This window comes from Zonotrichia albicollis, chromosome 23 (genome assembly GCF_047830755.1).
Source record: "Zonotrichia albicollis isolate bZonAlb1 chromosome 23, bZonAlb1.hap1, whole genome shotgun sequence".
In the NCBI taxonomy this organism is placed as follows: Eukaryota; Metazoa; Chordata; class Aves; order Passeriformes; family Passerellidae; genus Zonotrichia; species Zonotrichia albicollis.
In genome coordinates, this window is record NC_133841.1 from 6796342 (window position 1) to 6810674 (window position 14333).

At 50.9% G+C, this 14333-nt stretch overlaps 1 protein-coding gene across 3 annotated transcripts in view; it reads left to right on the forward strand.

The window, feature by feature from the left end:
• Nucleotides 1–6519: 6519 nt before the first annotated feature.
• CRHR1 (corticotropin releasing hormone receptor 1) overlaps nucleotides 6520–14333 on the forward strand; it is a 30276-nt gene continuing 22462 nt past the window's right edge. For 2 of the 3 annotated variants that reach the window (XM_074557475.1, XM_005495046.4), the window contains exon 1: nucleotides 6521–6851. Coding sequence is in view for 2 of the 3 variants with exons in the window: in XM_005495046.4 (XP_005495103.1) it covers nucleotides 6810–6851 (42 nt within the window). In the remaining variant the exon portion in view is untranslated. Of the gene's footprint in view, nucleotides 6852–14333 lie in introns of all 3 variants that reach the window. The other variant, XM_074557474.1, reaches the window with a different exon arrangement.

A 14333-nucleotide genomic window follows, 5' to 3' on the forward strand; every position in this document is an offset into this window, starting at 1 on the left:
ATATATTAATAATCTCTGGTCTTTTCATAGACTAAGAGACTTTATAGAAGAAGAGGGCAAACCCAAAGACATCCTAAATAAATGACTGCCCTTTGTCCCCAGCTGAAGCACTGAGGCCTTACAGGATCACAGTTAACATGTGCCTGGAGAAAAACATTTGAAAAAGGATTTTTACCTATGTGACCAAATTATTTTATGACTGCAACTATTAAACAAGGTACTCACACCACTTCCCACATTACCTGCACACTGGTAACAGCCAGAGAAACAGAGATCATGGAAAGCTTTTGGTCTCATCAAATGTCAGGAGATTATCTGTGAGATTATTTTACAGAGAAGATGTGACCCAAACACATAAAGAAAATGAGCTAAGAGGTCACAAAGTGAACAAGACTTTGCCATCCTTTGCCAGACTCTTTTTGGCTGCATGGGCAATCCCTTTAGTGCCAGCACCATCCCAGCAGCAGTGAATGTTTTCCAAAGGCCATTTCAGGAAGATAGAGCAGCATCTCTCCTCAGACAGTGGCTGAGTCCAGTTTGAGGCTGCATCACCATGAAAGCAGATGGAACTGGGGCCTTGTAGGAGCTCTGCTGGGAGACCAGCAGGCTGCCAGTCTCCATCACACTGAACGGCTGCTCCCAGTGCCAGCCACCTCCAACCCATCCACCGCCTGCCTTTCCTCCATTCCCAGCACAATGGCTCGAGCTGGCTGGTGCCTTGGCACCCACCAACCCTCCAATTAATGCACAAGGAAGGAGAAACCTTCAAAGAAATCCCAGCAACAGCTCTCACAGAAAAGGTTCAGACCAACCTGACCAATTGCCTGATCCAAGTCCTCTTCATCCCCTTCCGTGCATGGTCCTGCTTGGCCTGCCAAGTCCTGAGGACACCAGGTCACTTCATCTCTGCCCTTTGTGCCAGCGCAGAGATGTCTTTTATAGAATTCTACATTGCATTTGGAATTTTATTTCATTTTTATTTTGCTGCTTTTTGTTGTCTGTGTTGAGGCCCTGTGCGTCATCTCGTCTCAGTTTTATTTGATTGCCTTTTGGAGATGAGGAGATTAATATTTCATCAAACATACAGGGAATAAATAACCAGATTTGAAAGACATCCAGAACCTTTCCTGCCTTGATGGGCATTTGCAGACCTGAGGAGCAGGGAGGTATTTTTACCACAAGCTATTTCTGAGGACATCCCAATCCCTGCCACAATCTCTGCAGGACATTTCCACCACCCATTCCATGTCCATGTCCATGGTGCTGTGGGGTTATGCCAAAAGGTGTGAGTGCAACACTCTGGAGATGCCCATTCCTCTGTGGGACAGAGGGAGGGCTCAGCCTGGACAAAAGGAGGCTCAGGGGGGACCTTATGGCTCTCCACAAATCTGACAGGAGGGGGCAGCTGGTGGGGTCAGGCTCTTCTCCCAGGGAACAAGAGACAGGATAAGAGAAAATGGCCTCAAGCTCTGCTAGGGGAGGTCCAGGTTTGACATCAGGAGGAATTTCCTCATGGAAAGAACTATTAGGCATTGCAAGGGACTGCCCAGGGAGGTTGGGAGTCCCTTTCCCTGGAGGTGTCCAAGGAACACCAGGACATGGCACTCAGTGCTCTGGGTTTGGTAAAAAGGTGAGGATGGGGCACAGGTTGGACTCTGTGGTCTGGGAGGTATTTTCCAATGTTATGATTCCATTATCCATGCAAGAGCCTCTGTACATCCTTGTGCATGCATGGAACTCACATACATCTGTACAACACAGCAGAATGGTGATGGGTCCCTGTGCTTCCAGACACAGCCACAAAGAGGCTCAAAGCTGACAGGGCTGTGCATCTTTCTGTCACACACTGTGTGAGGACAGAGCCACTTTCTGCTGGGACTTTGGTGGGATCAGTTTCCAGAATAAAACCATGGAGTTTTTCCCAACCACAAACCACTGTGATCTGTTTGATGGGAAATGCCAACTGCTGATTGGAAAATTTCAGTTGACTTTACTTTGAATGAGAAAAAGAATAATTATGACTTTTATTATGATCAGTTTAGCATTCTGCCTTGAGGTTTAATTAGCTGAAGAACAAAAGCTTTTGTGTTTCTGTTCTATTCAAAATTAACACATCCTCCCAAAAGCAATTTGAAAAACATGGCAAATGCTTTTGAGAAACTTGGAAAGCAAATGAGAAATTCAGTTTGATCCCAGATCTTTGTGGGTTTCCTTGAGTTTGCTTGTTTTAGTTTGCAGTTGCCATGTGTCCTGGTTTAGGACAAATTAGGGGAAATCTCCAAGAGGGAGCCCCCAGAACAAAACAAACCTCCAACCACCCCTCCCCCAACACCGGGTTCGGGAAGGAATTTCTCGGAGGAGCAAAGTGGAAAACAAAACCTATTTATTTACAAGTAACAAAAGAACACTCCCCAACACAAGAAAAGAAAAGGGACCAGACTGTGTTGTGGAGGGCGCCGAATCTTCTCTAGCAGGCTTCGGGTGTCCTGGAGCTCGCAGGTCCGATCCGGAGCCGGTCCAGTATCTTGGGGGAGGGTAAGAAAGAGAGAGAGAGAACAAAAGAAAAAGAAAAAAAAAAAAAAAAAAAAAAAAAAAAAAAAAAAAAAAAAAAAAAAAAAAAAACAGCGCAAAAGCAAAAAGCAAGCAAGCAAGCAAGCAAGCAAGCAAGCAGCAGCTAGCCCAAGCCAAGCAGCCAAAGCCAAAAACCAAAAGTGCCTGGTAACACCCCCCCCCCCCCCCCCTCCTCTCTTCCCCATCCCGCCACAGCCAGGCTGCCGGGGGGGGGGGGGGGGGGTGGGGGAAAAGGCACAGCTGCCAGACATAACACACGATATTGGGATAAAGGCTGTCACCCCACGACACTATGTTTTTGTAAATGTGGGATCTCCTATCAATGCACACAGTGTGGGAAGAAGAAATGGCAGGAGGGAATTATCTGTAAATGAAGGAATCAGTCACTTGCTGCATGGAGCAATAATTCAGAGTGAACCCAGCTCCATGTGTCTGAGCTTTCCTTCTCCCAGCAGGACGCTACTTTGTCTTCCTGCATGGCCAACTTCTGCATCTCCAGCAGAGTTTGATGGGACAAACAGGGGTCTGAAGTGTCCAGAGGCCACCCAAGCATTTTGTAAGGCCTTCAAGACCAAGAAAATCTGCCAGCACAGCTCTAAGGTAATACTCACTAAATTAGGTTGGAAAAAATCTTTGATTTCCTTCCCTGCAATGTTACCAGTGAGGCTGTGGCTTCAGCTTTCCTGCTCTTCGTCTCAGAGCAGCTGTGAGACTTGCAGGGTTGAAGCAGGTGATAGAGTGGTCCAATACAACAGGGATACCCACATGTGAGGCATGATTATACTACGTGGTGGGCAGGAATGAGGGAAACTCAGTCCCACCAGCCACTTTCTTTTGTCAGGTGGAGTTTGAGAGTGTGTTCCCCTCATTGCAGGTCTAGGAGGAGGGAAAAGGACACAGGACAGAAAACCTGGAAACTAATTTTAAAAGCAGGGCAAAAAACAAGTCCCCTGGGAGAAACTTAATGTGTTGGGTTGGATTTTTTCTCAGCCTGCAGCTGCTAACACAGCCCCACGTGCTGACAGCCTGTCCTCCCCCGAGCTGCATTCCCAGCTCCTCTCCTGGGAAGGAACAGTCCCAACACACAGGTGAGGAAATCGAGGCACACTGCTGATCTCAGCTGGGATTTCAGCTGAAAAGCCAAACCTCACCCTTCCAGCAACCTGACCTAAATGTCCAGGACGCTGAGGATTATTTTCTCCTACAGATGTCCCAGCTGGAAGCAAAGATCTGCTACCAATGCTCCATGCGAGAAGCAGGGATGCGTTTCCCTGCACCCTTTCAGTGCACGGACCAGTCTCATCCCTGCAGTGCAGGAGGGACACATGGAGTTTCCCCAAGCCAGGGGAGGGTTGGCTGTAGGGACAGGGTAGGAGCAGGGCAGTGCTGTAAGTCCCACAAACAGCCTATAAGTGCAGCTGTCATGGAGCTGCTTAGACACAGGACCATCAAACCACATGCAGTTACATGAAATAATAATTTACCAAAGGCAGATAAGTCAGACTAAACCTCTTCCCTCCCTCCTTCCTGGAGAGCTGATATTTCTTTTCATTGTCTCCATCCCTAATACCCGTGTCCCACGTTTGTCTCTGCGCCACACCGAGAAGTTTGAGACTAACCATGACGAATGGACTGATTTCCATGTCTCAGGGACTGTTCTATTATTCCTTTGCCACATCTGACAAGTTGCATTTTACTATAAATCCCCTCAATTAGGTGCTTCAAACAGCACTGCAGCCTTTTCCCTGATATATGGGGAAGGAATTATCTTCATGTCCCTGGCAACCAATTCCTTAACTAAAAATACTTAGCGTTCATTTCTGCCTTCCCTGTATCACCTCACACTTAGGGCACCTGAGCAGAGCATGGCCATCTCACATGTCCCACTTGGTGGCCATGGGCAAGCTGAGATGGTGAAAGACATTCGCTGATCTTGGTGTGGGAATGAGGTCTCTGGTGCTTCCCATTGCAAGGTTCCTTCTGTCCCCTGGGTGCACAAAGCCCTGAGCAGCCCCCAAAACCAGAGTGTGTTTTGTGACCAGGAGCTGTGCCCTAGACCTGCGATGGTAGAAGCTGTCCCATGGCAGGGGGTTGGGAGTACATGATCTTCCAACTCAAACCATTCCAGAATCCTATGATGCACTCAGCTGAATCCAGGATGCTCAAAGTTATTGGGAGCAAGCTTTCTCAAGCCATTTTTAGAAAATTCTGCATTTTCCATGGGCTTATTGAAGTGAGAGGTAACTCAAGGGTGGCTCTGGAGTCTGCCTCATTCCATACCTGTCATGGGAGGGATGCTAAGAGATCTCAGAAACAAAAAGTTTCCTGAATTTACCAGAGCTTTATATATTTTCAGATTTCTTTGCCAAAGCAGTGACATAATTAATTTAACCCAGCTAATGCCAGAAGATTTATGTCTGTGCTGTTTATTCTCCTTACTTACTGGGCTAGGAATATTTACCCTTTGGGGGCCCCCACATGCTGGGGCACAGCCTTGGCCAGTCCTTGTGCCTTGGTCCTGCAGCTCAGGGAGGACCTTGATCCCCTCCTGCCCTCTCAGGTGCTCCAGAGACAAAGAGCAGCTCAGTGAAGATGGATGGAGGCTGTGGCTGTGAATTCATCAAGGGACACTGCCCTCCTATTGATCCATCTGCAACCTGCTGTGGTCTGCAGCCATTCCCCGAGGCAGAGGCTGCCACTGGGAGCATGATCCAGCACCCTGTGAGAGGCTGGTGGTGGATGAACCATCAGCACCTAAGGGAAATATTCCACCCCTGGATGGTGGTCCCATGTTTTCCAGCACCCCCTCCCAGCAGTAGACCTCATTGATCCCTATTTCCTCAAGAAAAGAAGGAAGTACAGTGTGTTGTCTGGCTGTCTGCCCTGGCTCACCTCAGGCTGATGGAGCTTGACTCACTACCTGGACAGGCACAGCACCCACAGCTGGGGCAGCCCCCAAACCTCAGTGAGTACAGAAGGCATGTTCTGAAACTGCCCTGGCATGGGGGAGCAGGTTTCACCCAGCCAGAAACTCTTCCAACTCAGGGATGGACCCAATCCTGACCATGGCAACCCTAAGAGACAGGGGTGTGGGGAATCCCTCCCCAGGGGATGGCTGCCAGGGGACTGCAGGAGCTGAGACACAGAGATATGACAGGAGACCCTTTAAAGCCTAAGGGTTATGCTGGGGGAGAAGGGAAATGTCCAAGACCTCAGGAGCATCATCGAGGCTATCCCACATCACTGTCCCCCACCCTCCCCAGGACACTTATCCTCCCCCTTCTCTACCAGTTAAGCCCCCCTGCTCCTGCCCCATCACCTCTGCCCCTCCCAGCCTGCGGGACAGAGCGCGGTGCCAGAAGCACCCCCAGCTCCTCCGGGTCCGCCCTTGTGGTCAAACACCCCCGCACAGCCCTGCTGTGTTAAAGACCTGCATCCACCTGCCCCATATCCCCGTCCTTCCCTCGGGAGCATTTCCCTCACAAGGCGGGGCTGAAACCCCTTCCACCCCATCCCTGTGGAGGAGAAAAAGGCCTCTGCCCTCCCTTCGTGTTCACTATCCGTTTTGCAAAGGGGCTGCAAGAGCTGACGGGGGAAACCTGGGGGAAACTGGGAAACTTGTCCCAGTTCCTGCGATACAGCCCTGGAGCGAGATCCCCGAATGCACAACGCCCACCCATCCTCATCTTCATCCCCGGCACGCTGCAGCCCCAAACCCTTTGCGGACACAAGGGAAGCCCCCAGACTCCGCAGGAGAGACCCCACAGCGTCTGCACGATGGGAGTGAGAGGGGTGGAGAGGAAAAACCCCCCCGGGAGAGCCGCGAGGGCGGTCCCTGGGCCGGTGGGAAGTTTCTGCTGCTGAGGATGCTGAGCGAGGGAAGGAGAAAGGGGGAAAAATCAAACCGAGTTGGAAGGCACCAGGGAGGTGGAGAAAGGAAAAGGGGAGGAGGGAGAGGAGGAGGGAGGGAAGGGGGAGTGGGAGGCTGGCGAGGAGGGATGCAGCCCATCGCCGGGCGAGCTGGAAGGTGGGCAGCCGGAGCACCGGCTCCGGGGAGGTTATAAAAGGCAGGAGCGGGACGCAGAAGGAGCCGCAGCCTCTGCGCAGCCCCGCGGGGACCCGCCAGGCTCTTTCGCTGCAAGCCCGGAGGATTCTCGCCCCGACGGCAGAAGCAGCCCAGCAGGAGCGGGGACGCTGCCAGCCATGCCCCGCGGAGCTGGGCGCAGGGGCAGCTGAGGATGGTGCCCAGCCTGCGTCTTGCCCTCCTCCTCCTCCTGCAGGTAAGATGCTTTAAGTCCTCTTCTCCCATAAGGGCCCTTCTGCCCCCTCCCCATCACCCCTGCGCCGTGCATCGCCCGCGTTCTCCGCAGTGACTTTTCAATTTCTTTGAAGGGAAAAGTAAAAAGAGAAACCGCAACACAAAGGGCCCTCGGGAGGATTCCTCCAGTCAAGGCACTGGGGCTTGGCAAGAGCTCGTGATGCTCAGAAACTATCGGGGAGGGGGGCTGAAGTGAGTGAAAGGATCATTTAAAGGGGGGAAATTGCAGCCAGGTCCTCCTGAGCTCAGCCCAGGGCTCCCAGTAACTCCCAGCCTTGCACCTCCCAGTGAAACCAGCTGCCACCAGTTCCCCAGGCTGCTGGGAGGGGGTGGCCACTCTGGGGGTGTGATGGATGTGGACAATGCAAATACAGAGTCCAGCCATACCTCCCATAATTAATTTTGTAAGGAACCCTCTCTTCTACCACCCTGCACCTGCAAAGCACAAGACTTTCTCTCTAATTTGCTCGCTGTGGAACTGTAGCCACTGCTAATTTTGCAGCTCTGCACAATATGCAAATGCTTTGTCAGAAGCAATATTCCTTCTCCTTGAGGGCTCATCAAGGAGGGAAACAGCCCAAAGCTTGTTTGAATCCCAAACTCTGGGCAAATGAGATTAAGGGATTTCCAGTGAAATCTTGAATTTTATTTGAACAAGCTTATAGTGGCAGTTAAACAAAATGATCAGGTTTTTGATACAACCTCTGTGTCAGGGAGGGGTAAAAGAGCAAATCTGCCTGGCTGGCTGCAGAATGGTGTCTCAGTGGCCCAGCTGGGACTGCAGAGTTAAAACAGCAGGTAAAGCAGAGGGAGAGCCCTCCCCACTGGCACCACTATGGCTCGTACCCTGCGGGTCATGCGCCCCACTGTGCACCCCACTGTGCACCTCACACATCTGCTGCTCCTCTGGTCCAGGAAAGTTCTCACTAAATGATGAGAAGAGCTGATGTGCACCAAGATACCCCCTGCCTAGTTGGTATTGCTTCTAAAAACTCTTCTTCTGAGCAGCTGCTCTCTCTTATTGCTGCAACCCACTAAGCCTGATTGATAGGATTTATGGGAACTCTCTTGCTGTTACATCCCCTGGTTCAGGCTTTCTTTGGCTCTGATATAAGAAATAAAGATGAGACAGGGCAGGATCTTTTCCCCCAGCCCAGGTCCTTCTACAGCACAGACCCAGTGCAGTACTGGGTCATGTCCTGGTGGTACAGCCACTGAGCATGACAGCTCCTAATACCCTCAGTCAGCAAAAAGTGGTCCAAAAGATGCCCAAAGGTGTGAGACACAGCTCCCATCCTCTGTCAAAGCTCCTTAGGCTCAGGGGACTCTCGTGCCATCCCCAGGTGTTCCCCAAGGATATTCTCCTTGTGAAGGTGGAGCAACAAGTCCTCACAAACCTTCCAGAGTTTGAGACAAGACCACCCCTGTGCTGGGGCTGGGACCAGGAGTGGGGGGGTTCACAAAAACCAGACCAGACAAAGAGAAGCCTCTCCCAGCTGGCTTCAAAAAGAAACAGCCAATCTACAACCATCCCCCCCTTTGCAGTCAAGCTGTCCATTTTTCCTTATAAACACATGCATTCAAAACTCAGATACTTTTCCAGAAGAGTCCCAACCCTCTCCTGGGGGCAGCATGGGCTAAAGGACCATGAAACTCCAGCTGTGAGTGCATCCCTGCAAACAGGTGTACCTGGATGCAGCAGCATCCTGCCTGTGAGGGCAGAGACCTGCAGCAGCCCAGCTCCAGCCCAGAGCTCAGCAGGGACAAGCCTCCCCTGCAGATTCTGGGTTGGCACAGTTTAGGTGTTCCCCATGCACCTGGCTTGCACCTCCACTTCAGCATGGGTTTGCTCATGTTGCTTTACTGAACAGACATGCCTCAGGAGGTCGGACAGACAAACTAGGAGACAGGCAGCCAAACTTGCTGCCAAGTGCTCCCTGGCACCCTGCAAGTCATTAAAACAAACTAAAAAATGTGATTAAAACTAAACCAGTCCACCTGCAGCTCTGTCAGGAGCCAGTTATATTTCTAGGGCTTGTAAAACTGCAAAAGCATTTTATGAAAAATCAGGGATTGATGATGAGGGTGTGATAGTTTCCCCTCTCCTCTCACTTGACCACCTCCAGCAGCAATAAGCCCAAAAGGCAGCCCCTGCCCCTTCCATACTCGAATCCTTGCATAAGATGCAGAGCTGCAGTTGCAGGACGTGCTGACCCTGGGGATCTCTTCCAGTCCTCGCTTTCCTTAAAAGCTGGGCTTGATTCAGTGTGTATGAAATCATCCCTGTGGTTTCATATCTCCAGCAAAGAAGTGAATGGAAAAGGCACAGCCTGTTCCCAGAATAGCTGCACTGTCACCATAGGATATATAGGAATACAATCACAATATCCTGCATCACCAGCTCAACCCTGCCCTGAAATCCAGCTCTGCTCACCCAAAATCCTGCACAGGGTTAGCCTAGAAGTTCACTGTGAGTGACAAGCTCAAGCTGCAATTGAGTCTGCAGTGTTTAGAGAGGCTGCATCCATGGCTTTGTCTGTGAGAACAGTTCTTGAACCCAGAGAAAGCCCAAATCAACCCCCAAACCCCGGAGTTCCCCCACCAAGCAGAGCCCAGGAGCCATTGTCCGATACTCAGAGCTGTCACTCAGGAGAGGGTGGCTCTTTCTGAAGATGGAATAACATACCCAGGGCCCATCTGTTGTTTTTCCTTTTTTCCCTAACTGTATTCTGAGCTATGAGGAGACCCTCCTTCTCTGCTTTATCTAAAGTCACCCTCCTAGGAGCAGTCGCCTCCATTCCAATGGCCAAGGGCAAACTGTGTTGGTATTTTGCAGATCATAGTCCCTCTTCCACCCTGAAATCTGCACTATCCACCGTGGAAAAGCAGTGGCAGATGCAGCTTTGGTGTGGCCAAGCTTTCCTGAGCTGTGAATGTGAATAAACCAGAAAAAAAAATTATGGGAAATTTAACTGTGGATGTTCAACCCTAAAAAGGTGATGGGTGAAGGAGGAGGTTTGGAGCAGTCAAGATGAGGGTGTTGGGACAGAACTGGAAGGAAAAATGTCCAATCCCAAACTGAAAATATCTGTCAATTCACAGGAGTTCAACATGTACAATCTGTAGGACAGTTTAATAAAATTGCTTTAGAAAAACAGCCCTCCCCAGGCTTGTGTCCATCACTCCAATCTTCCTCAGCAGCCTTTGCCCCTGCAAATCCATATCCCATAGGAGCTGCATGGATTGCGTGCCCTTCCCCAGCTTGATGATGCCTTTAGCTTCCAACACCCAAATGCCATTAGTCATTTTTTCACCTGTCCCCAAAAATTCATGTCTCTCTTGACAGATAAATAAAATCAGAATTATTTATGGCATGCGAGGGAGACCTGAGCTTAATCCAGGAAAACCTTTAATTGCTCATAAATCAGTTTTTACAGGGCATTCATTTAGCCCTGATTGATATTCTTTTGTTAGGATCTGCATCCAGCACACTTGGAGAGAGACTCCAAACAGGATAAACTGTTTGTCTGTGAGAACAGTTTTTGAACCCAAAGAAAACACTCACCAAAGCTCCTGTTTACACACCACAGGGACTGGCCCTCTAATACAGATTAATTAATAAACTCGCAGCTTTTAATGCCAGATGGAGCAGGGAGATATTCTCACTGTCTGCTCTCCCCCTGAGTAACACCAGCCATGGAAAATCCCCGCACGAGTCTTGCTTTGAGCCTTGTTCCATTGCCTGAGCTTTGCCTTGATGTCTTGATGATGGCAGGGCTGGGGATGGGCTTTGGAAGAGAAATGAAGGAGCAGTGGGGGCTTGGTAGGGCAGTGAAGGGGCTTGGAGGAGCCCTGAGGTCATGGCTGGCAAAGCAGGTTTCTGCCAGGTCTAAGAGGGGTAAAGAGGGTTCTTCATGGACCAGATGCTGCTTGGAGGTTTCATTTGGAAACTGTTCCAAATGTTTCCAAGCAAAATACTTCCAAGCAAAAGCCCTCAAGGTGGAGCAGGTAAGGAGCTCCCCAGATGCAGAAAACAGTGCCTGGAAGCCAGAGGAGACAAAGGCAAAGAGATCCCTTGCAGTGAAGTCAGGAGACATGGGGGGGTTGGAGGCACCTCCAGGCACATTTGAGGGGCAGCTCTTTCAGTCTTTCAGGTTGTTGCAGGCCACCTTCAGCCTCCAGCTGCGGTCCTGGCAGGACATGCCGCTCCCTCCCCACACCACTGATGCTGCTCTGCCACCCGAAGTTGGCATCCAGCTCTGTTAACATCACTGTATTTAACACCCAACGTCTGGCACCTTTTGCTGCAGGCTCAGAGCCAAGAACAGGCTCCATCCCAGCCTAATGCTCCGGGGAGCCTCAGCAAAGGTCCAGGGCAGCAGCTGCTCAGCCCTTCCCTGCCTATGTGTTCCAGGAGGTCTTTCCTCTTCCACATCAAGTGTTGTAGTGGGCAGCAAGCCCAGCCAAGCCAGGGAGCAGCACTGATGGGTCAGAGAGGTCCCTACAGCAAGGACACAAGGACAACTCCAGAGTGGATGGAGTTGGCCCCCCTCCCAGGAAGATCACGGTGGCCACCACTGTCCACTGCTCCCACTGCCCTGCCCAGCTCTGTGCAAAGCCCCTGTCTCCCACGGCTGCATGCCAGGCATCAATCCTGCTAATCGCTCTGCTCTCCAATTAAGCCCCTCGGCACTGGACCTCCTAGATTGCTAATTAGGCTACAAGGCATCTATCTCATGCTCAGAGCTGTCAGCCCTTCCTGCCATGCACATCCCCTCTTTTCTGAGGCAACACTATAGTGGTGGGGAGGGACGACAATGACACACACGCTTGTCTCTGGGTAGCACAGTGCAGGGGGTGATATTGCAGTTGGATGTGAATATATTAATTAGTGTCCGTGGATTGCTTTGGAGAGCAAAAGCACCACAAGGGGACATTAATTCCTAATTGTTATTAATTGAATTTTTCTGCCAGGTCAGTGGCAGGTCACAGAGACTGACACCATGTGTGTGTGAGTGTGCTGCTCACCCCCACAGCAACAGCCAGACTCCCAGTGCTGATGAGCTGACACTGTCCTACTCCACAGTGCTGCATCTCCTGGCCCAGGGGACCTGCCATCGTCACAGGCACAGGAACAGCTGGGGTTTTTTTGGAGCCCTGGGGGCACCAGGACATGGTTGGTGTGTCCAGATTGGAGAAATCTGTCCCACATGATGCTCCACAGCTTGAGTGACCTGAGGCAGGTGGTCCTCAGTGCCTCAGTTTCCCCTCTGGGACAGCCCTGGCACGATGGGTGGTGGGACACCAACGACAGCAGATGTTTGCTCTGTGTGGGATGCAGGAAACACGGGAGCAGTGTCAGGGTTTTGTGTCTGAGCTGTACAGTGAGGACTGGGGGGGCTGTTCATGCTACAGAAAATGTGGGGATGAAAGGAAGGAGCTGGTGCTCCGTGAGGTCCAATACTAAACCAGAACCACGTCTGTCACAGACATCTTTTCATTAAAATCCTTTCTTTAGGATTTTTCTCCCTTCTGAGAAGCTGTGGCCTCAGCAACAAAATGTAAACAATGGTTATCTGCTGATGTGGAATGTAACAGGTGGATCCGTGATTGGTTTCAGGTGGATGTTTGGATTTACTGACCACTCACAGCAGAGCTGAGTCTCTCTGTTGAGACCCAGACCTTTGTTATTCATTCCTTTTCTATTCTTATCTTAGCTAGCATTCTGAGAACTTTCTCTCTATTCTTTTTAGTATAGTCTTAATGTAATATATATCATAAGATAATAAATCAAGCCTTCTGAACACGAGGTCAACATTCTCGTCTCTCTCTTCATCCTGCAACGCTGTGACACACGTCTGTGTATAAAACACAGATGTTACAGAGCCTGGAAGGGAGCTGGGCGGATGCTAAGGCAACACCAGGGGAGACAGTGGTGGCTCCTGATGGAGAAGAAGCTGCTGGCACCCACGGGGTCCATGCAGCTCCTGGCAGAACCATCATCCATCCCTGTGGGAGCAGCTCCCCTGGCGAACTGTGAGCTCTGTGCAAAGCGGCTGCTTCCAGAGGAGCAGATTGCCTTCCTTCCCGGACAGCTGAGAGCTCAGCTGAGGCTCCCCAGGATTTTGGCAGGCTGAGGGAGGTCACAGAGTGTTCCTGCCTGCAGAGCAGGATCTGCCATGGCTGTGTGAAGGTAGGGTCAGGAGGGTGGAGGAACACAGCCCCTCTCTGGCCCAAGCACGACCCACTGCCGTGTCGGAGCTCTTGAGGTGAGCTTGGCTGCAGCCCGGCCCGGCTGGGCCCTGCTGGGCACCATGTGGCATCTTACAGAGCAGCAATGCTCTGGCACGAGCAGCTCCTCAAGGACAGAGCTCTGACCTGTTCTCTCTGAAAAAGCACAGGGAGGGTTGCACTAGCCCACAAAGAGCAAAACAGGTAAGACAGCAACCAGCAATAAGAATTTTTTTTCACTGGGGCAAATCTCCCTGCATCTGCCACCACCCCTGCTTATTCCCCTCAAAGTGCTGACAGGAGTGGGGCAAAACTCTGCCTCTGTCAAGAGCTTTGGCCACACTGCAGTAAGACAAGACTCAGAGCCTGGTAAAAAACTCTTAGTATTAGTTCTGTTTTGGGGATCGTTTTTTTCCTTTCTTTTTTCCTTCTGTAGCTGTTTCAGCTCATTTACAAAGCCTGCAAAGAGCCAGTGTTACTGCTCCATCCACACCCCTCTCTGGCTGTGGCTTGGTCCATGTGCTGCTCAGTGCCAAGACCTCTCCCTGTGTCTGGAAGGAAAATGGGCACTACCAGGCTGGAGCAGGCTGGGATTAGGAGAAACACATCCAATTAACACTTGAAAGCCTATTCAGATAGACAAACTCAGGCATCTTTTGGGTAGAACCTTTCTGTCCCACCTGCCAATGCCAAGAGCCACCAGGTGTGGTGGGCACCAGCTGTGGGCATCAACACAGAGGGGAGAAGACTCCCTACACCTTGATTCCTCCCTGTCTGGAGTTTGTGTGGTCTCAGGTTCTGAAAGGAGACTCAGGAGGTGCTGGGCTCCTGCAGGACCAGCACCCAGGAGCTCCAAACAGCTCTCACACCAGGGCAGGGTTGAGCTACCGGATCCTCTGTGCCATCTGGAGCAGTCACACAAGGCAGCTATTCTCTGCTCCATTTATACGTCTGCCTGACATCTTTCTTGCTGTCAAAACCAGCTTCCCAAGGCAGTAAACAGTTGTTTGGAAAAGAGCAAGTGGGTGCTGAGCTTGTCTCTGTGTCTGAATAAATCCTGTTAATGCCTTGGTAAGGCACGAGGATGGCTGGGTATGCCAGCAAGGGCAGACAGTGTTTCTATGGCTCAAGGACAAGAGGAGGAATGTCTTCTCCGTGTTCAGAGCAGTTTGGAAGGTAAATGGCACTCAGGAAGGGGGTCAGGCACTAGGAA